Here is a 22,705-nt window from a genome sequence, read left to right on the forward strand (position 1 = left end):
ATTGAGGTTCTCAGTCCCACAAACCACAAGAAATCCAATCCTGCCACAGCCATGTGAGTGAGCCTGGCAGTAGATACTTCTGCTTCAGTCCGGCCTTCAGATGAGACTGCAGCTGACACTTTCTTGCAGCCTTGGGGGAAACTTCCAGGCAGAGGCACGAGGCTAAGCTGCCCCCAGATTCCTGACCCACAGAAACTGTGAGATAATAAACATGTATTGTTTTGAGCCACTAAGTGTTGGGTTAGTTACTCTAATCTATCTTGTATGTTTACTGTGACCCAATCACTTTGACAGGCATCTTATGTGCATCATAAGGTATAAGTGCTATTAACAGGCCCATTTCACAGGCAGGGAAACTAAGGCACAGGCCAGGAAAATAGCTTCCCAGTAATACAGCATAAATGACAAAGACAGGCTTAAGACCCACACTCTTAACCACCCTTCACTGCCTCTTCATGTACAGACTCCACTGGGGAACATGAGCATATTAAACCCAATTCAATCTGTAGAGGTGGAAATAAATAAGAACATCCTACCCCAATTAAATCAAATATAGTAGAAGATTTCTACAATGATTGAAATTTACACAACATAAAGCCAATCCTTTCCCCAATATCAAAGTTTGCGTTAAGGTAATTAGTATTCTCCTGATGTTACATTTTGAAAATGTTTCTGTTTTTCCCAAGAAGTGCAGAAGAGCCATTTTTCCTTTCCATTGCCATGGTATGGCCCCTTAATGCTCAGAGAACACAGCAGAGTCACTGACAGTCTCACTGTCAGCATCCCCGTGTTTTGACGGTGATTAGTATTTACAAAGGAAAAAATTCTCTCTCACAACTGAACTGTGTTTCAATTGACTGGCACTCCCCCACAGCCCTCGAAATGACTCCTAATGATTCTGCACAGAACATTTACACTGAGGGGTCTATCCACCACACACACTGATGTATGCACAATTATCACTATTGTAACAGGAATCGTGCATTCACAGACCTGGGCAAACAGGTCCCTCAGTGATACCTACAAAAAAGAGTAGATTACGTTTTTTCAAAAGGAAAGAAACAAAGACAAAGAATATAGCCTGAAATATGAACACTGGGACCAACAGCCTCCGCTTTAGCTGTTCTGCTCTAGCACAAAGCCTATTTCTTTGTTCCCTTATGTAATTGTCCTGAGGCTGGAAAAGTCTAGTTGCAGGCAGGAACACAACGCTATTGCTACTGAAGAAAAACTGCTTTGAGCAATGTATGGTGGTGGTGGATTGAGCTGAAAAGGAACCAAACACTTGTCAGAGAGCAGAGGGAGTGGGGTGGTGGATTGAGCTGAAAAGGAACCAAACACTTGTCAGAGAGCAGAGGGAGTGGTGACGAGGTACTAAAAGAACCTACGGATGTGAAAAACATTTATTTAAAAGTCAGAAATTCTAAAATTAGAGAAATAGTGAATAATTTCTCAAATAAACTCTGAACATATGTAACAAGCAGAATTTTTTAACATACAACATTCTGAACATTCCCAAATAAATTAAACCGTACCATACTGGAGAGATCATTTAAGGGAAAATTTTATTCATAATTTAAGTCTGAAAAACCGCATGCCTCACCCTCACACTAGGGTGAAAAGTGAAAATGGCCTAAAACTGCCTGGATTTTCCAGTGTAATAGAACCCAACTGTTACTCTCCTGCTAGGATGTCACATTTTACAATATGCTACGACAGACTGACTTGGAATAGGAACAGGCAGAAATGCAGCCAAGTATATACAACCTTAGGAGCGGAAACTATGTATTAATACATCAGCTGTGCCACCCTGGGCCTTGAAAACATTTTAATCATCAAATTACTGTTGAATGATGTCTTGTCTCCCAAAAAACAAGTTTGGGAGGCTGAGGCCATGATCTATCCATTGGGTAGGGAGTCAGCAGCCCCGTGTGAAAGCAAAATGCTCTGATCTCATGTGTCCGGCTGGTGGCCAGTGAGCCTGCTTTCAGGCTACAAGGTCAAACAACACTCGAGAAGGAAGCCTCCAGACCAAGAACCTGATTCCCACTTCAAACTCAAAGGAATCGAGGCACAGAAAGGTAAGTTATCTGGCTAGAACTGGAACCCGATTATCAATTTTTCAGTTATCTTTCAGGATATAATGATGTCCCTGGTCAGGCAAAACCTCTTCCAGCTAGGATGGTGGTTCTCAGCCTCAACTCACAATTAGAATCACCTGGGGAGCTTTCCAGGCGATTCCTAGCCCCTGAGACTGGAATTGGGCTGCAGTGGCTGGGGCACGGGAAGTTTTCAAAGTCCCTTTGAAAGATCCTAGTGTATGACTAAGGTTGGAAGCACTGTTCAGGGGACTCCACTGATATAAAGAATTGAAGGATGTCACTTAAACTCCTTTGATGCTGATCAGAACATTTTGTTATCAAAAGAAAGTCATGAAAGCATCTATCACAAATCTTAAGTGAACATTTTTTTAAAAGAAAAGTGGGTTTATTCACTAGAAGAGAGTAAATTTTTCTATGATTTTGACTTAGCCTTTGAGCAAAGTTCCATCAATCAAATATACATTCATGTTTCAGACAACTGAAAAAAGGGTTTTAGTTTCCATTACTATATACAACTATATTTACTGCTTAGAAACTAACAGAATACTATTTGGGAACTCCTAAATTCTTGGTTAGCCTGGTGATGACTGAATAAACTCTTATTCTAGGGAACCAACTAACCATTGCCAGCAGTCCAAAGCACACGTAATTACTGGTTCGAAGCACTACTTTGCTTTTCTAAGTAGAAAAGAAAAAAGGCTCACAAAAAGAGTACCGTAATGGAATATGTTAAGCAAATATTTGTGCAAACAGAAAATAATATTATTTTAATAAAAGTTTTCATTCACTTGTAACAGTGTGAATCTCTCTAATATTATTTTAAATTAATGATGATGCAGTTTGTTATTTTTTGGATAAACATTTAATTAAGATATTCATTATAAATTCTTTACAATATTGATGCTGATCCAGCTAACAAAAACAAATCTTACATATCAGACCAAGCTGTTCTAATTACAAAACAGCTTCCAACGTCAATTCTCAAAAGAATGAGTGGTTCAGGGAAATTTCTTTCTTTCCTTTAAGACTAAGGTTACAGAATCATGTGAACATACATAAAGAAGTCTGACCTGGTCTTTTCCCTTCCCACCATCATTCCCAGGGGTCCCTCCAACAGATTGGTTAAGGAGAGGGGATGGCCAGACTACAGGGACTTTTGTCAGAACTGCAGTTAATGATCTGTCTACTCAAGGTGGATACCCAACCTATATACGGTAGACTCACATTTTCATTATATCACCCAAAGGTGACACGCCAGACTTAATAATAAGGCTGTTAGGTTGAAACCTCAGAAGGCACATCTTCCCACCCAGAGCGATGGCTTTAGCTAAATGAGGAATGATCTACTTGCTGGAAGGCTTACCAACGACCTGCCATGGTTTTAGCTCTTACGTTGCCTATTGCGCGGAGCTATTTGCCTTCAGGGACTGGGACTCCCTTAGCCCAGCTGGTTTTGGGGTCTTCACCTATTGCTGTACATCTTACAGGACCCCAGGAACGGGCAGCCGGTGCATAATCCCTGTCCTGCCCCCATTTTGAAGCTCCTGATCCTCTACATGGAGAAGAGGTGAGTCTGTCCCTTTCTCCAACACCACCGTCCTAGTCCCATCGCCTCCCCGCCTCCCCTGGATGATAGCAATGGCCTCCCAGCTCGTCCCCTGGCTTCTTCTCTGGCCCACCCACCTTCCTTCTGCATGCCATTCTCCAGCCCCCAGGCCCTCCATGGTACCATTCCCACATTCCCCGGCTGCTCATCCCACCTAACGCCGCCCCCCACCCCTCTACCAGGACAACTCCTTGGTGCCCTTTAAATAAACTGAGTCCACCCAGCATTGGAACTCTTGCATCTGCTTTCTCTCTGGATGCCGGCCACACAAACCTCTCCCCAAGGAGCTTCCTCCTGCCGGCCCAGCCCAGGCTGTGCAGAAGCCTTCCCAGGCCACTCCACCTAAAGTGGCTCCATGCTGACTCCTCTTCATCCGCACAGTTCCCAGATCCCTCTCTGGGCCCTGGGAGGCTGACTCTACCTATGGACTCCACTGCTTGGGCTCCCCTGCCTCCTTCCGACTGCCTGATCAGCTCTGCCAACGAGACCAGAGGCCTGGGTATTTCTCCCCCACCTTCTCCTGGGCCTACTATCTCAACTCCACCACCTACAGGCCTACAGCTCCCCAAGGTGGCTCCTCCCATACAGGTGACTTCCTCTCCCAGCTCTAGCTTCTGGCTGTTCCCCTGAGCTGCAGGCCTGGACATCCTTTGTTGATTCCCTTGGGCCTGCCCCAAGTCACCAGCTCTTCAACAAAACCTCTGGAACCCCACAGTGTGTGTCCCTGTTGGGACCTAACCGCTCCCACCCAGCCCCCTCCCCATCACTCTCTATCATGTTATCCTGTTTTATTCTCTCCATTGCATTTATCAAGATCTGAAATGACCTTGCTCACTAGCTTTTTCCTATTTTCTGTCCTGTCCTCAACCATTAGAACCTAAGCTCCTTAGAAGCAGGGAGCCTGTTAGGTTCACCATTCTATCCTCTGGGCCCCAAACAGTGCCTGGAACATAGTAAGCATTCAATCAATAGCAAAGAAAGAAAGAAAGAATAAACGACCCAGGGCTAGCCCATTGTCTCTGCTCAAAATATCACCTTATCAGTAAGACCTTCCAGGGTCATTGACATAAAACAGCAATCTCCCTCCCCTTCCAGATCTGTGCAGTCCCTCCTGGAGCCCTCCAAGTCTTACTTTTTCCTACAGCCCATCATCTTCCGATATATTTGATATTTATTTGTTTATTGTTTGTTTTTCCCCCAACAAAAATGTCAGTCCTGAAGGCAGGAATGCTATTTTATTCATGGATGTAGCTTCAGAGCCTGGAACAAGGCCTGGCCCATAGCAGAGTCTCAATAAACATTTGTTAAAATGAGTAGCTAGCAAAGCGGGCAAATTTTCATACAACACAATTTCAGGATTGTCCCCAACACTGGAAAGAATACAAAACTATGAATTGCTACATACCCAAGCAAGTAAGTGTAGTTTTACGTGACTTGACCTTGCTCCAGCAGAAAGACAGACTATAGGACCCCTGGAAAATGGTCTGAAATGCTGGCTAGCACTTAGCCTACATGGAGAAGAAAAGGTTTTAGAGTAAGAGCTGTAAGACCTAAGTTCCTGACAATTGTTACTCTAGAAAGCATGCCCGGAAGCTTACCTAAAGATGCAGTCATTGTAATTCCTTTCTGAAAGTAAATGGGTATATAAATTATAAATAAATGAGACTTAAGCACACCATTCTATGTTCCACAATGGTGTTCTGTTGGCAGCAGCCTTCAACTGCAGTTCTTTGACAGTGTAAGTAGACCCAGAGCCAAGCACTGAAAGCATTGCTTTTTTTGACAGCTGCTCTCCTAATGGGGCATCTCTCAAAAACAGGTTTCATTCTGCAACGCCTACATTGTCCAAATTTTATTCTGCACAATAATTACAGATTTTAAATAAATTCCTCCTCCCCACCATCATCATTGATTACTCATACCTGCCCCCTCACCCTCCAAAGTGTCTAAATTGTGCGGATTTGGGATGGAAGAAATATATGCATACTGAGTGTCCGCGATGGTAGCATGTCACACCGTCAAGGGAGCAAGATTCCTGACTAAATATCCCAAAGGCCTACAAGATGGTCCCCTTCCCCCCAACACCATTCCACCAAAACTGGCCAACCGCAGGGTAATGAGCAACCACAGATCCTCACCCAAACATTGGCTTTTCTTCCAGTAGTGCAGATTGAGAATGCAGAAACGTCGCCCTATTTATGAACAGTGAGTCACGTCGCCGCTCAACGTCTGTTTCCTCCTCCCTATGAATGAGGTGACCACCTCCTCTAGCGAGTAAATGCAGGGCGATGGCGAAAGCCCAGGGGGATGGTCCGAGCTCCCCAGCCGATTCAGGTGCTAATTCATCCCCGATGGTCTAGTTCTTCGTCGCCCCCCGCCCGAGTGACACCCGGGGACAGGGGCGTCGCTGGGATTCGGTTAGGAGCCCTGGTCCAGGGCGAGCCCCTGGACACCCATCGTAAGCGGCGCGCGCCCCGGAGGTGTTCGGGGACAAGGGACCTTCGGGGACATGCCACCGCTCGGCTGCGCAGCCCGGAGGCCCAGGGCGTCGCGGCGTCCCCAGTCGTCGCCCGCCTCCCCGCCCCGCCCGCGGCCCGGACCCGGGAGCTGCGACCCGCGCGTCTCCACGGGCAACAAGTGTCCGCCCTCCGCCCCGACGGCCGCCCGGCCCGGCCCTCACCCGGCACAGGCCGTCCACGAACACGCGCGGGTCCAGGTGGCAGGCGATGGTGGCGCTGGGCAGGTCCTGCAGGTCCACCTCCTCCATCTCGCAGTCGATGAAGCTCCAGTCGCCGCCGCCCTCGTCCGCCTCTGCCGCCCCCGAGAGGGGCGTGAAGGGGCGCAGCGTCACCCCGGGCCGAGCGAGCGCCTCGGCCGCCTCTGCCGCCGCCCCAAGCCGGGGCCCGGCCACGCCGTCCTCCATCCCTGCGCTCGCGCCCGCGCGTCCCCGTTCGCCCCCGCCGGCTGCGCCGGGATCGCGCGCCTGAGCCTCCCGCTCCGCAGCCCGCGCAGCGGCCGCCGGCTCCGTGGTTAACCTCCTCGCGATCGCTCGGCTGCCGGCGGCGGGCGGTCCCCACCGCTCCCCGCGACCCGGCCTCCGAGCGCTGGCCCCGCCCGCCTCCGCTCCGGCAGGGAGGGGCAGAAACCCGGCTCGGTGGCCCGCCCGCCCAGCCCGGAGGGCCGACCACCCGCGAATCTAGCGGTGGTCCCTTTAAGGCCGGCCCTCGTTGGGTTATTGCACCCCGCCCTTCCAGGAGAAAAAGCCAATAAAGAAACAGGATTCCCTTCACGTGATCCTCCCTCTGCCGCCCGTAGTCCGAAGCCTCAGGGTGGCCATGTTGGTTAGGGGCAAAGTCCTCTTAAGCCAGTTCCGCTTTTCTGACAGCTGGTGCCAGCTGAAGGGCGCCAGGCTGGGTCGTGCGCCCTTGGGCCCTTGGGATGATAACTGGAGAGGCAGCGCTTTTGTGGTTCCCATGAGGTGACGTTTTGCGGCACATGGACCAACTCTGGGGGATTTAAGCGAGATCTGGTCCTGGCTATGGCTCTGTGGCCGTTGGCAAATGGTTAGATGCTTACCGTATATTATGAGATACAGTCGCAAATAAGAATTGAGCTAGTCCATGATAACGATGCCTTACTTTTATATTTTATCTTATTAGTCATTATGCCATTGTCCGAAATTCATATAAACAAGTAATTTTTTTGAATTACCACTACATAGTATGTACAGTCAGAGATAACAAAAGTAAGACATTGGTCCTTTCCTTTGGGGAGTTTATAGAGGGAAAACAGAGGACTTCAGATGAACAGATATCTCTCTCCGCAAAATAGAATGACTTCTTTGTGAAGGACAGTATGATACAGTGAAAACTTAGGTCTGAATTTCAGCTTTGCTATTAATTACTTGGACAAATAACCTGAATCTTGGTTTCTCATCTAAAAAACAAGGTCATATCCGGTAAGAATTAAGTAAGTACTTAATAAATGATAACTGTTTATGTGATAGATTCTTTGGAGGTTGTGAAATTAGACTTGTATTTTCTCCTAAAGTAGATTTATCCTCTAGTTTGAAAGTGCAACTAATGATAATAAAAATTATAGCCAACTATAGCTGAGATTTATTCAGAACTTTCCATGTGCAAACTTCTATGGTTGTTATTATGACAATCTGAGGGCAGTTTGCGCCTTTAAGGAGCTTAAATCCAGGAGGAGTAGTAATACACCTGCAGAGATAACTCATAAAATAAAATGTGATGTGAGAATGTGGATAAATTGGAACCATAGTACATTGCTGGTGGGAATGTAAAATGGTGCAGCCACTTTGGAAAACAATTTGGCAGTTCCTCAAAAAGTTCAATGTAAAGTGACCATATAACCCACTAACTTCTCTTCAAGAGAAATGAAAACATGTCCACACAAAAATCTGTACAAATAGCATCATTATTCATAAGAGCAAAGAAGTGAAAACAGCCCAAGTGTTCATCAACTGATGAATGGATAAACCACACATATATCCATCCAGTGGAATATTATTCAGCCATGAAAAGGAGGAAGTGCTGATACATGCCACAACATGGATGAACTTTGAAAACTTGCTAAGTGAAAGAAGGCAGTCAGTCACAAAAGGCCACATATTATTCCATTTACCTGAAATGTCCAGAATAGGCAAATCTATAGAGACAGAACGTAGACTAGTGGTTGCTAGTGTCTGTGAAAGGGTACAGGGTTCCTTTTTGGGGGTGAAGAAAGTGTTCAAAATTTAATTGTGATGATGTTTGCACAACTTTTGGAATATACTAGAAATCACTGAATTGTACTTTAAAGGATGAATTTTATGGTATGCAAATTATATCTCAATAAGGCTGGTATTTTTTAAAAAGGCCAAGAGACATTGGATGAAATGCAGCAGAGTGGATGACACTGCAGAGTCGCAAGCTCTCTGTAAACCCAGCCAGGCATTCTGAAAAGGGTAACAAAGGCATGAGGCACCAGTTTTGGAAAAACAATGCCCAGCCAACCCGTTGCTGGGTGGGTCTGTGTTGTTCTGGGTTCTTTCTTTCATTGCCGGCTTACTGTAAGCCGCTTACAGCATGCAAAGTGGCCCTGATAGACACATCGTTCAAGGGAAAAGAAAGCACTAGCAAAACAGAAACCCGAAATGCAGGCAGAGCAAACCCTCACAGCTGGTTTTGTCCACTGTGTTAAGAGAGGAGCCAGCAGGTCCAACCTGCTGGCAAGTGGTGAAGACAAAAAGTTACCCATAATTGACTCTGGAATGGAGCTGGTCCTTACTCAGATACAAACCAAGTCAAACGTTCCCTCCGTGTCTGCAGATTCCACGTCTCTCCTCTCCCTCTTCCCTGTCCCCCGGGCAGCAAAGTGGGTGATGTTTCTCAGTTCACTGACCAGACCTATTGTATGTTTGACCCCCAAAATAATGCTGGTTTCTTCTGTGTAGTTCTTAAATAGGTAATAAGGTGTACACGTAAACTAGCTCACATCATCCTCACCGACAGGTGTTATTAATGCAGATTCTCAGGACTGAGGTTCACAGGATTGAATGACAAGCAAACAGGCAGCAAGTGGCAAAGCAGGACCCAACTGGGATCTCATTCCAGCACTGCCTCTGCCCCATGGGGCTGCAGGAAACAGGAACATGGGAAGGAACCAAAGAAATGTGGTGGCAAAAAGTACAGAGGAGGGAAAATAAGGCAGAGGAAAAGGAGAAGAGGGGACAAGAAGGAGAAAGAGAGGTAAGGAGATTGAGAGCAGAAGGTGGAGATGCTTGAGGTTCAAAGCAAAGAGCAGAGATGCTGGTCCTAAGAGGAACTGGGCCTCCACAGCACAGCCATGCAGGGCACACTCTGACACACCAGGGCCAGCACTGGGCATGATGCTTGGGAGATAGTGAACTCTCGAAATATCAGAGCAAAATGACAGAAAGCTCTGCATAAATGGGATTATCATCATGCCACCCACAACAGGGTGCCCAGAACTCTTGCCCTATTGCAGGTGACATATTTAGTAATACAATGCCACATTCCTCTTTCCACTTAGCAAATAACATTGTATAGTAACCGCCCCCTTTGCCACGCCTTCTAAGTTTAAGAAACGCGGACAGCTGTGCCTTACACTTTCACTGACACTGACAACACCATCAACGGCCTCTCCCCAGGAGGAAAATACAAGAGAATCTGTGAGCTGTCAACAGCACAGGCAGAAACTAAGCAAAACATACTCCTTGAATAGATCACAGACATTTCTAAGGGTGAAATCAACTAAACTTGGGGGCAATCTTGTAAAAAGCTGTGCCACCGTAAAACATGTACAAATTGCTCAAGAATTCCTTGGGGATTGTTAACGGTGTCTCTTTTACCAGCTGTGGCAACAGAACCTAAGATCTATTCCTGCCTCCTGCTTTGGCATCTGTCTAACTGGAAAGCCTTCCCTTCTCATTGGCTTAAAGGAGCTGATTTGATCCAGATCCTCAGATACCCAAAAGAGAGAGGAACCAAAATAGGTAAAGAACAGCAGTACTTAAAAAAAAAAAAAATGAGGGAGCGGCACACATTTTAATTTCTATATCCTACCACCTCCCATTCATTTCCTCTCCTTACATGTCCTTCATGTCAGCCATTGCAATTTCCAAATATAAAAGAAGAAGAGGTTCTCAGAAAGCCACGTTTGGTTATTTTTGTTCTCAGCACCTGTCTCTTACATCGATTGCAGCCCAGTTATGCAAATGTGCCTGTGGGTAAACCACTAGCCTATTCATTTGCCAGGTGGGAAAGTTCGACTCTAGGATACTTTCAATTACTTCCTATTTTGTTCAGAAATTGAAGAGGGCTGAGTGCAGTAGGCACTTGCTGAAAGCTTACTAACTGAACCAAAGGCATTTCTGCACATTCTGAGAAATTATAGACATTTAAAAATTTATTTAAGGTAGAAGGCAAATTGCCGACTTTCTGTGTGTTTGCTTTTACAAAGAATGAACAGTTCCAAAGAGTGCTGAAATGAATAAACCCCTTAAATAATTCAATCAAAAGTTTCTATTTTGTTACCACCTATAAAATGAATCAAAATATCATGTATGTTATTGTTCTTGTTTTTGTTTGTTTTAGAGAAAAGAACCATTTTTCCCTACTCAAGGTTCATTTTTAAAACAAACTCTTAAAAATTCGTAGTTTTGATGGTTGTCTGATGCTTTTTAGTTCAGAAAGCCAGTTATAAATTTGGTTTTGGGGAAAATACTGGAATTTGGTTACTTTGCTTTTCCAAGTTTGGAAAGGAAGTTCACTGAGTTTGACATTCCTCTAAGTTCTCTTTTAAGTGTGTTGACACTCGTGTGACTTTTATGTGAGTTAGGATTCTTCTCGTTGCAAGTAACCAAAACCTCTGAAGCCAGTTTAAATAGGAAAGAGTTTCAACTAAGGATGTAGGGCGTCTCAGGGAAGCCAAAGGCAGGAGTACAGCCTGGCCTTGCGGAGGGCCTCGGAGCTGGACCGTGATGTTGGCCAGAAGCCAGGCTGTCTCTTTGGGCCATCTCAAGGCCATCATGGGCACATAAGCATATAGGTGCCCACTCCTGCAAGTTAGGTGCCCATGCATTTTCAGTGAGCTTTCATTGTTCAAAATGTCACTATTCCAACAGGAGAGATTTCCTTTAAGGGGTTGGGGTAGACGGCCTTAGTACTTCTCCCTGTGTCCTTCCTCAGGGATTGTATTTTACTGCTGTGATGGGTTCCTTCTTTGATTCTACACTATAGCCTAGGAGCCACATCCTAGTTGCTAATAACATCTGACAGTGCCTGGTGTGTTGAGTGATGATAACTTACTGCTTGTGTACTCACCAGGAGGAGGGCTGAAGTGACAGCACTCACCCAGCCTCGTCCAGGCCTCACCTCATCCTGACTTTGACTTGGGGGACCCCTAAGGTCATTGGGATGCTGTGTGCAGGGCAGTGCTGGGGCTATAACAATGCACAAAACAGACAAAAATCTCTGCCGTCATGGAGCGTACTTTCTAATGGTGGTCATGGATGAGAGGGGAGAGATGGACAATAAATAAAATAGGTAAATACGACACATAGATGTTGATGCTATGTATGGTGATAAGTATTAAAGAACAAAAAATAAAGCAAAGAAGAGGGATTGGAAATGCAGGGGGCTGGGTGGGGAGAAGTTTTCAGCTAGGGCAACCAGGGAAGACCATGGGGAAAGGAGAGAGTGCCATGCCTACTTCTGGAAAGAGCATCCCGGCAAGTGCAAAGGCCCTGGGGCAGCAGCTGCTGAGCCTGTTGAAGTAACAGTTCAGGGGCTGTGGTGGGTTTCTTCTGGGGCTGGGGCAAGTGATCAAGGTAGTGAGTAGTGTTGAGGTCAGGGATGTGATAGGGTCAGATCAGACAGGGCACAGACAGCAAGGACTCTGGCCTTCACCCTCCTTGGGACAGGGAGTTAGTGGAGGGTTTGAGCAGAAAGTAACTGACATGATCAAACTTTCTTAGGACTATAGGGAAGACCCACTCAGGAGCTGTGTGCCCAGTGCACTGCGTGGGGACTAGGGTGGAAGCCAGAGACAGGTCAGGAGGCTATTGCCATAATCCAAGTGAGAAATGGTGGGAACTTGGATTAGGATGGAAGGCCTGAGGTGGTAAGAAAGCGGTAAGATTCTTTCTATATATTGAAGGCTCAGCCGACAGGATTTCCTTAGTGTATGAGCTTCCTGTGAATGCTGCAATAAATTCCTGCAGACCTAGCAGCTAAAACAACACAAATGTATAGTTCCGGAAGGCCCAAGTCAAAATGGGTCGGCGGAGCTGTGTCCCTTTGGAGACTCTGAGGAGAATCCCTTCCCTTGCGTTTGTTCAGGGTCTAGCATCTACCACATCCTTGGCTCACGGTCACATGTCACCAATCACCCTCTGCTTCCACTGTCACACCTCCCCTGACTATGGCCCTCCCGCCTCCCCTGATGAGGACTCTTGTGATTACGCTGGGGCCATCTGGATGACCCAGGATCGTCTCCCCATCTCCAGAGCCTTAATCTAATCCCATCTGCAAAGCCCCTTTGGCTGTATGTGAAACGTAACATATTCACAGGTTCTGGGGTGAGGATGTGGACATCTTTGGGGGAACTATTACTCTATCTGCCATACTTAGAGAAAAAGAGGTGTTGAGACTGACTCTAAGGCTTTGGCCTGAGCTGCTATGAGGAAGGAGCTAACCTGGATACGGTGGACTGCAAGAGGAGCAAGTTGGGGCAGCTGTCATTAGCTCACCTTGAGGCAATTCAGGCTAGGGAGACCCCTTACAGGTACAAGTGGCATTGTCAACGAGGTAGCTGGCTAGAGGGTCTTGAGTTCAAAGGAGAAGGCTGGAGTGAGACATGTGGGACATTTGGTGCTAGATGGCATCTGAAGCCACCGGGCTATTGAGATTTCTAGGGAGTGAGTGTGGCTATAGATGAGGAGAGTGGGAGGTCTGAACCGGAGGCACAGTGACACTCAGACATCAGTCGGCAGTGCTGCCTGGGGAGGGAGGGCAGAGAGGCTAGAGAACCACTAGCCGAGGCCAGAAAGGGCTTCCCGTGTCCAGCGCTGCTGAAAGGTCAGTTTTGAGGAGGATGGGGAGCTGAGTCTGGATTTCCACGTGTGGAAGTTATTACTGACCTTGGTAAGAGAAATTTTGGAGAAATTGTGGGAGGTAAAAACCTGACCAGGAGAAGAATTGGAGTTGATGATTTCAGCAACTCTCCCAAGAAGCTGTGCTGTAGTGGGGACAGAGAAACGGTAGATGTTGGGAAAGTGCAGTGAGGGAAGGGTGAGCTTTGTTTATGGAGGGGAGAAGGTGCCGGGGCCTGTGTGCAGACGGGGTGATCTAGCAGAGAGGGAAGCTGGGTGGCCAGGTGGGAGGGAGTTTCTGGAGCCACCTCCAAGCAGAAGGGCGTGGAGGGCACCTGGTGTGTGAGTGGACAGGAGGGCCCAGGTGGAAGAATGAATCCACTCATCGTCACTGAGAGGAGGCAGCGCACCGGGATGCTGGTGGGTGGGTGATGTAATGGGGGGCAGGGCTGGGCAGAGCTCCCTGTTGTTGCTTACATCGTCCCAGTGAAATAGGAAGCAGCCGTGAGGACGAGCAAGGCGACATTGAGCATTTAAGGCAAGAGAAGAAAATGTGAAGTAATCTAGGAAAATGGGCAAGCAAATGGACTACAAAAATATAGGAAGGTTATATATACACACGAATGTAGTATGAGTATAACATATTTATATAACTTGTAAATATACACATACAACACATAAATATATAACATGTAAATGTTTGCATGCAATGCTATTTGCATAAAATTATAATATATGCATACACGTTAATAGATGTAAACAACTATATTTGCATATCATGTGTATTATATAATACCTACAACAACATAATTATAATCTATAATATCTACTATATACTATATAATATGTATATAAATATATGTTCATACACCATATATGAATGTAGAAATATAGGCAGATAATATATGTAATAACATTATGAAATTGTGTACATTATATGATGCACAATTAAAAATACATTTATTTATGAATTATCTGTCTTCCCCCTCCATTCATAATATGTTCCATGCATGTTGTAAAACTTAAATAGAAACAGGAATTTTGAAAGTATAAGAAAAGAGACATAAACACAAATTTAAAAGTGTCTTGAGTTTTTATTCTTATCTCCTCTAGAATGGAAGCTCAGTGAGGGGAAGGTCTTTATCCTGATCACTGCTCTGTCCAGCCTAGAAGGTCCTGGGCATAGAGGAAACTTTCAGTAAATATTTATTAAATGCATTAATGCAAACATATTTTATTTATCTAGAATCAAAAGGATTTTGTTTTCCAAAAAATCTTGTTTTATTCTCAATTACTCACTAACAATGTCTTAGTAATGTAGTTGAACACGCTCCATCCTTTTGGAAAATCCTGGCAAACCACGTGTGGCATTGTGTGCTGTGCCTACAGCTCGCAAATGTCCATGCTCCTTGATATCAATGAGTAGTTCTTACAAAGTAAGTAGAAATTGTCATTTTTATGTTTCACCAATGGATTTTAAAACCCACAGAACCCCCTGGAAGCTTTTTAACAGCTTAGAAAATTGTTTCCAAGTTTTAAAGTGTGAGATATGAGACCTTTTATAGATGTCGCACATCGTTTTTTGGCAATAAAATCATTTAATGACAGAAATCCTTCCAACCTTCTGTTTTCAAAGTATTCTTATCGTGCAGTTTTCTGGGAGAAAGTGGTTACTGTCTTGCTCATTGTTAAATGTCACCTGGACTCGGCAGGAGCAGGTTTAAGCTAGTTTATTTGTTTATTTTAAACTACCGCCACGGCTCAAACCTCATAACCTGGCTGGCATTTGCTCATACCCAGAGTGGAGAGGTGCCAGCTGTGTCCCTTTCTTGTCATTCATCTCTGCTTGCTTCTTTAGAGATATCTTCCAGCTGGGTATGGTGGCTCACGCCTATGATCCCAGCATTTGGGAGTCTGAGACAGGAGGACCATTTGAGGCCAGGAGTTCAAGACCAGCCTGAGCAACATAGCAAGATCTCAGCACTACACAAATTTTTAAAAAAATTATCCAGGCATGGTGGTGTGCACCTGCAGTCCCAGCTACTTGGAGGCTGAGGCAGAAGGATCATTTGAGCTCAGGAGTCTGATGCTGCAGTGAGCTATGATCATGCCACTGCACTCCAGCCTGGGTGACAGAGTGAGACCTTGTCTCTAAAAAATAAAAATAAATAATAGTAATAAAAAGAAATGCCTTCCTACCTTTCCTTAGCAGATGTCTTTGTAAGGCACATGTCCATTTCTGGGAGGATTAGCTCTGTTAAAAAACTAGATATTAAAATTCTCAAATCCTTTTCATGAAAATTTGGGATTTGCAATAACAGCAAAATTCCGGAAGCAGAGAAGATGTGTGGAGCTGCGTCATCCCACAACACCTGGAGCCCAGTACCCATCAGGAGGCCTCGTGCACTCCCAGGACAACTTCCTGTCCAGCTCCTGCAGCAAGAGTGGGCACCCAAGTCATCCCACATAACAAAGCAGAAGAGAATAATTTTTTTCTTTTGTTTTATTTTCCTTTTCCTCTTTCTTTCTTTGGACAAAACCCAATAAATCAGAAGTCCTAGTATTTTTCACTCATCCCGTTGAATGTAGGTCATCACCTTCTGCCACGGAGACCTTGACCCAGCAAGGCCAATAAACATAGAATGGACATGACTCCACCAAAGACAGCTGCTTCTGCCCAGACTATCTTGCTGTGACTCCTGGACTGTGACTTCTGTCTGTGGAGCTTACTGGGCTTTACCCAGGTCAGAAACATGGCAAGTTTCCCAAGAACACATCAGATTCCAAAGGCCAAAATGAAAGCCATCATCTTTCCCACCAAACCTGCTCATTCTGCTCTGTTCTCATTGTATCAGAATCTGCTCACTCATGGGTCAGGGTGGGGACCCAGGAGCCCTGTAGACTACTCCCTCTATCTCACACCCCCCAACACCTGCCTGCCCACTCTGGCCAGTCACCAAGTCCTGTCCCCTTTACCGTATTGAGTGAGTCTAACCTTTTCCCCTATGCTCACCTCCAGTCCCTTAGCTCAGGACTGCATAATTTCTCACGTGGATCACCTAAGCTGCTTTGTGACTCAGCCCTTCATTCAGGACCAGAGCTGAGGACTTGGGAGCCTTCTCCATCCCATGCTCAAGTTCATCACCAGAAACTTTTCCAAGGATCAGGCATCCAAGTAGGATCATCAAATTCCCTAACAAAGTCTGTGGTCCCCTATAGAATGCCCTCTTTATTATGTTTATCAAATACAAATTCTACTTCATTACAACACTTCATCATCTTTCTTCTCCACCAAACTGTGAGCCTCCAGGGAGCAGGAACTCTGGTGGGCTCCTTGTCCCTGGCATGATGCCAGGCACACAACAGACATTTGATATTTGTGTCTGTGTGTGATTTGAGGGCAGGCACCATCCTGTAATTACACGGGCATCCCCAACACCACGCACCTGACAGCTGACTGCAGAAGGATGAAGGGACGGATGAAGGAGTGAATGGGTGATTGATAACATCCCTCCAATAAACAGAAGAGCAAGTTTTCTAAGGCTGCTTCTCAGTTTCTACCAATGCTAGCTGGTTGTGGGGCGGGGTGGGGGGTGCACATTAGCCAAGCACTGGTTGGTGCATTAAAGCAATTCTATGCAGGAGCAGCCAGTGTAGTCTTCAATCTGGCTTAATTCAGGAATAAATTTGTATTTATCCCACAGAATAAATAAACAATTCTGCAATAATGGTTGCATCGTATGCATTCCGGCAATCTTCCATGAGTACTAAATGTGCCAGTGAGATGTCCACCTCTCCTTTGCCTTGGGGAGTACTAAAGAGACCCCAAAGTTGGTCTATTTGCTTTACATTCTAATCAATTTCCTCAAATTCACATTGATTTTCTAGTTATTGTATGATTTTGGTGAGCAAGCATATTTTTTAAACCACTTTATTGAGATGTAACTGACATATACCAAACTAAACATATTTGAACTGCACGATGTGATGAGGTTTGAGAGAGTGCACATATACTTCCTCCCAAAAGTTTTCTCCTGCTTCTTTGAAATCTCTCCCACCCCTGCCTCCGTGCCCAAGCTACCACTCTTCCACTTCCTGTCACTGCCAATTAGTTGAGCAAGTATATATTTAATTTTTAAGAGCTTCCTTATTCTCTTTTCATAGATTTCCTGTTCTTAAAGTATTGCTTTATTATCTATATGTCTCTGGAGTTTTAATTTGATTAAAAATGTTGGGGGGTGTCCACTGAATTATCTCTGTAGCCTCCAAAACAGTTTTATCTGTTTATTTGCCTTGGTCTTTCTCTTTAGCTTGCTGTTCTCCTTGTATGACTGTTCTTGTAGCCTTTATTTGCCTGAGAAGGGCTAAGCAGCTAGCATGCATTTCTTTTGCGGCTGAGTAAGACAGTTTTCCCAAGGTGAGTGGCAGCTCTAATGCAGGAGGGATGAGGTGATAAGTGAAGGAACTGTCCCACTGCAGTATAGGGGTGAGCCAGCTGTCAGCCCATGGACCCCCAAAATAGTTGAAGGAAAGGGCTTTGCTTGGGATGTCAGTATCAATAAGAAAAGTCGTAGCTTCTGCCAGATGGTTTTTTCCATTCATTGGAAGAGCCATCTGGGTTTCTGCTCTATTCTGTCTGCTGCATATATGTATGAGTGTATATATGTGTGAATGTGTGTGTATATGTATGTGTGTTCATATGTGTATGATGTGCATGTGTGCACACGCATGGCATGCATGTTTGTGTATGTGTATCATATATAGGAACATAAGGCACCTATGCACACATGTAACATGTATGTGTTTGTATGTTTAGTGTCACACACAGGTGTATAAGTATGCATCTCTGTATACATACATGTGTATGCATGTGTGTACATGTGTGAATGTATGCACATGAGCATGTACATGAGAATGTGTATGCACATGTATGCATTTATGTGCATGCATGTATATATGCCTATGCATGTCTATGCACACATGTGTGCATTTGCCTGCACACACGTGCATCAACTGGTACACTTGTATAGGTTATTCCCTATACAGAAGTTTCAAGTAATCATTTCAACCCTAATCCCCTGCTTAGCCCAACCTTGGGGAACTCTTCTGGGTTCTCTTAGCTACATTTTGTCTGTGAGGAGGTACTCACCCCCTCTAAAGCCACACTAGTTCATTAGTTGTTTGGGTTTCATACCTTTTAGTAAGTTGGGTCTGGGGTGGGTTGAATCCATACACAGACTATGCCCTGAAGGCCTCCTGTCTCCCCACCGCAAATACTCTTGAGGGCTTATTTGGGTGCTTCCGAGTCACCTGAGAAACCAAGCCCCCTCCTCCAATGTGGGGGCACACTGCCATTTTATTTTATAAACATAAATGTTTTTCCTTCTCCTAAAACCATTCCACCTGAGTTTATTAGCTGTGGCCAGAAGAGAGAGTGGGAGGTTATTTTCTACTTTGAATGTAGACTCTTCATGTGGCATGTTGAAGGCAGGTCCATTTCCCTGTCAGTCGAGTGAGCAGAGTGGGGTGGCCTCTTTTTCTACAATGGAAGGCCACTTTGCAGCATTCCTGTGCCCACCTCCCTTCGATGTCAGGAACAATAAAGACTTTCTTTAGAAAACAGCTAGAGCCCCAGTGCTGCAGATGGTGTTGTGATGAAAACGTTCAAAGTATTCCTTTCCATTAGCCACCCCTTGGGATGAAACTTGCCTAATAAACATACGGTCCCTCAATTGCATTCCTTGGTATTTACCCAAATGAATGGAAAAGTTATGTCCAGACAAAAATGGTAACACTAGCTTTATTCATAATTACCAAAATTTGGAAGCAATCAAGATGTCTTTCAAGAAGAATGGATAAATGAATTGTGTTACACCCATATAATAGAATATTATTTAGTGATAAAAAAAATGAGCTATCCAGCCATGAAAAGACAAGGAGGAATCATAAATGCACATTGCTCAGTGAAAGAAGCCAATCTGTATAAAGGCTACATAGTGTATAATTTCAACTACACTATGGCAACAGTGACAAGATCAGTAACCACTGATGGAGGGGAGGAGGAGGAAGAGAAGAATAGGTGGGCCCAGGGGATTTTTAGGGGAATGAAACTACTCCATATGATACTATAATGCAGCGGTCCCCAACCTCCCCAGCTGTGGACCGCACCCGACTGCAGCCCCCCAGGAACGGGGCTGCACCGCAGCAAGCGAGCCAGCGAAGCCCCACCTGCACCCACAGCCGCATCGCTGCCCGAGCCCCGCCCCTTCAGATCAGCGGCAACATCAGACCCTCACAGGAGCGGGGACCCCACTGCAAACCGTGCATGCGAGGGAGACAGGTTGCGTGCTCCCCATGACAATCCAATGCTGGATGTTCTGAGGTGGAGTCGAGGTGCTGATGCGTCCCCCGACCCGGTCCTGTGGAAAAACTGCCTTCTTTGAAACTGGTCCCTGGTGTCAAAAAGTTGGGAACCACTGCTACAATGGATACATGTCATTAAACATTTGTCACAACTCATAGAATGTACAACACAAAGAGTGAACCCTAATGTAAACTATGGACTTTAATTAATAACAATGTATCAATATTGGCTCATCAATTGTAACAAGTGTACCTTGCCCTGCAAGATGTTCACAGTTGGGGAAACTGTACAGAGGTGGCAAAGGAGTATTTGGAAAATCAATGTATTTTCTGTTCAGTTTTTATGTAAACCTGAAACTGCTCTAAAAATTAGTCTATTGATTTAAATAGATTGTCTTTTAATCCACCCATAAAATACCTGCTTTAAAGCAATGAAGTAAACCTGCCCAAACTAGTTGCAAATTGTACCTCTTCAGGATAATATTAGAGGACACATGTCAAAATAATGAATTTACTTTTAAAGCAGCTAATAGTGAGAATTTTTCTCTCCTTAAATATGCAGAGACTAAAACTCATTTGTCCCCTGGGGCCACTCCCGGCAAATTGCAAGGTAAGAGAGCGCAAACTGTGGAAACACTACCACCTAGTGGTAGAAGACAGACTTTCGAAAAACGTGGCTTAAGGCTCTGCCCAATTCATTTTCCTTGATACTATCACTAACATCCGGGTCGTGCCCAAATCCCTTTATCAAATCTAGGAGATAGTCGGGGCATGGTGGACAGCAGATTCATCAGTCTCTGAAGAAATATTTTATCTGGTTAACGAGTGGCTGGTTCGAGGTCACTTTGTCTCAACAGAAGAAAATTTTCTACTGGGCAAACCGACCTAGGGAGGGAAAATGATGATCTCTGGAGAGCTCAGAAAGCTACTACACAAACAAAAGCGATGACAAAGGCACTGCAGGATCTGTTTGCTTAAAAACATCTCTGTCGCACAGTACTGCCCATACAGGAATGGGGGAAGGAGAGAGAGGTATATGGGGAGGGGAGGGCAGCTTGGCTGCCCATGTGTGTGCCCATGCACTGCTTGGTGTGAGTGCCCACCGTGGGCAACAGGCCAAAATACAGGACGCCTTCCCCGAGTCAGTGTACAGTGAGGCCTGTCCTGGGCTAGGCACACGTGTAGCTGCTCAGGGTAAATATTATATCCAGAAGACTGTCCGTGTCATCTGGAAACAGGGGCAGCTTTCTAGCCTCCCTCCTGGGCTGCATGTGTCCCTTTGACCATAAAAGGTGTGGGGGAGAAAGACTTTGGAGGGCAACTCTGGAGTGGGGGCAGGGGACCCAGGGCCCCTGCCATGTGTGTGTGGTAGAGGTTGGGGGCAGAGACCCACTGAGCAACAAGCAAGGAGGTGATGAAAACAAAAGGTAGCCAAGTCCTGCCTTTGCTTCCGGTCTGGGGAGGGGGTGGACAGCAGATTCATCAGCCTCTGATGAGATGTTTTAGCTGGTTAACGAGTGGCTCGTTCTAGGTCACTTTGCCTCAACAGAGGAAAATTCCGATTTTGAAGGAACTGCAGGCAGGATTTCAGCCTCTGCTGCTCACCGATGGGGTGTGCACACCTGGATTACCTCACGTATCAGTTTCCTAGGGCTGCGGTAATAAGGTACCGCCAACTGGGTGGCTTAGAAAGATGGAAATTTACTGTCTCATGGTTCAGGAGGCCAGGCTCTGAAATCAAAGCGTCAGCAGAACAACACTCCCTCTGAAGGCTTTGAGAAGAGTCCTTCCTTGCCTCTTCCAGCTCTTGGTGGCTCCTGGCATTCCTTGGCTGTGACCACATCACTCCAATCTCTGTCTCAGTCTTCGTATGGGTTCTCCTCTTCTCTGTGTCTCTGTCTCCAAACCTCCCTCCCCATAAGTACACCGGCCCTTGGATTTAGGGCCCACCCTAGTGCAGTAGGACCTCAATTTAAATTGATTACATCTGCAAAGACCCTATTTCCAAATAAGGTCACATTCTCAGGTACCAGCAGTTAGTACTTCAATATATTTTGGGGGACCACAATTCAACCCACAGGACCGTGCCTGCGTTGCTTTAGAGAGTAACCCAGCAGGAACTGCATCCTTCCCCGTGAGCCACAGTTGTGCTTGATTTAGTATATTATGTCACATTGGGAGAACACAGGAGTTCAGTGCTGGCCTTTCTGTCCCTTAGGGGTATCTGTGAGTTTGGGCCCCTTTGAGCTGTTTCTGCCCCAATAAAGGGCCATATGTTAAAAGCCTGCTTATCTACAGCCTGTTCACAGCTACCCCAATATCTTGTTAGTAAACAGAATGGATTCCCGCCAAACAGATAACAGCAGGTGGTATCATCTGCACACAAATGCTGAATGCATTGACTCAGGAGGATGGGGACTGAGCTTCCATCCATACAGCTCGTCAGCTGCTGGTAACAATTTTTATTTTTTTAGAGACAGGGCCTCACTGTGTTGCCCAGGCTGGTCTTGAACTCCTAAACTCAAGAGATCCTTCTGCCTCAGCCTCCCAAATAGCTGCAACTACAGGCATGGACCACTGTGCCCACCTGGTAACAGATTTGAACGTGCTCTCCCCATCAGAAGGTGAGCAGGTTCTCTGCTGTTGAACAGGTGGATGGCAGTCACGCTGCCTCTGGGGGCTTCCACACTGAGAAACTTTCATCATACCTTGATCTTGAAGCAAATTGAAAAGAGGTATCCAACCGAGAATGGGCTGTGTCCATCAAAGTTTGTGGACTCCAAGCAAATGCATAAAAGATTTCTTGTTGTGCATGAGAACATCTTAGGAAATTCTGAGGCTACTGAAAGTGCGTATGTGTCTAACCCAGCTGTTAGCTCTATGCCACAAGTGGAATCAATCACCCTGAGTGGAGGTTAACACGACACTTAACACCAGCTCCAAATGATGGTCCCAGAGATGCCCTAGGTGTTGGGGTGTGGGATCAAAGGGAGAGCTGTGACGGAGAAGTCAAAG

At 45.7% G+C, this 22,705-nt stretch overlaps 1 protein-coding gene across 1 annotated transcript in view; it reads right to left on the reverse strand.

Annotated features, from left to right (window-relative positions):
* The window catches only part of RCAN1 (regulator of calcineurin 1), an 86,178-nt gene extending 79,415 nt beyond the window's left edge, over positions 1–6,763 (reverse strand). Inside the window, exon 1 of the mRNA XM_045540606.1 lies at positions 6,389–6,763. Within this exon, the coding sequence (XP_045396562.1) occupies positions 6,389–6,631 (243 nt within the window). The 5' untranslated portion in view covers positions 6,632–6,763. The remainder of the gene's footprint in view (positions 1–6,388) is intronic.
* Positions 6,764–22,705: the final 15,942 nt, after the last annotated feature.

Source organism: Lemur catta, chromosome 1 (genome assembly GCF_020740605.2).
Source record: "Lemur catta isolate mLemCat1 chromosome 1, mLemCat1.pri, whole genome shotgun sequence".
NCBI classification, from domain to species: domain Eukaryota; kingdom Metazoa; phylum Chordata; class Mammalia; order Primates; family Lemuridae; genus Lemur; species Lemur catta.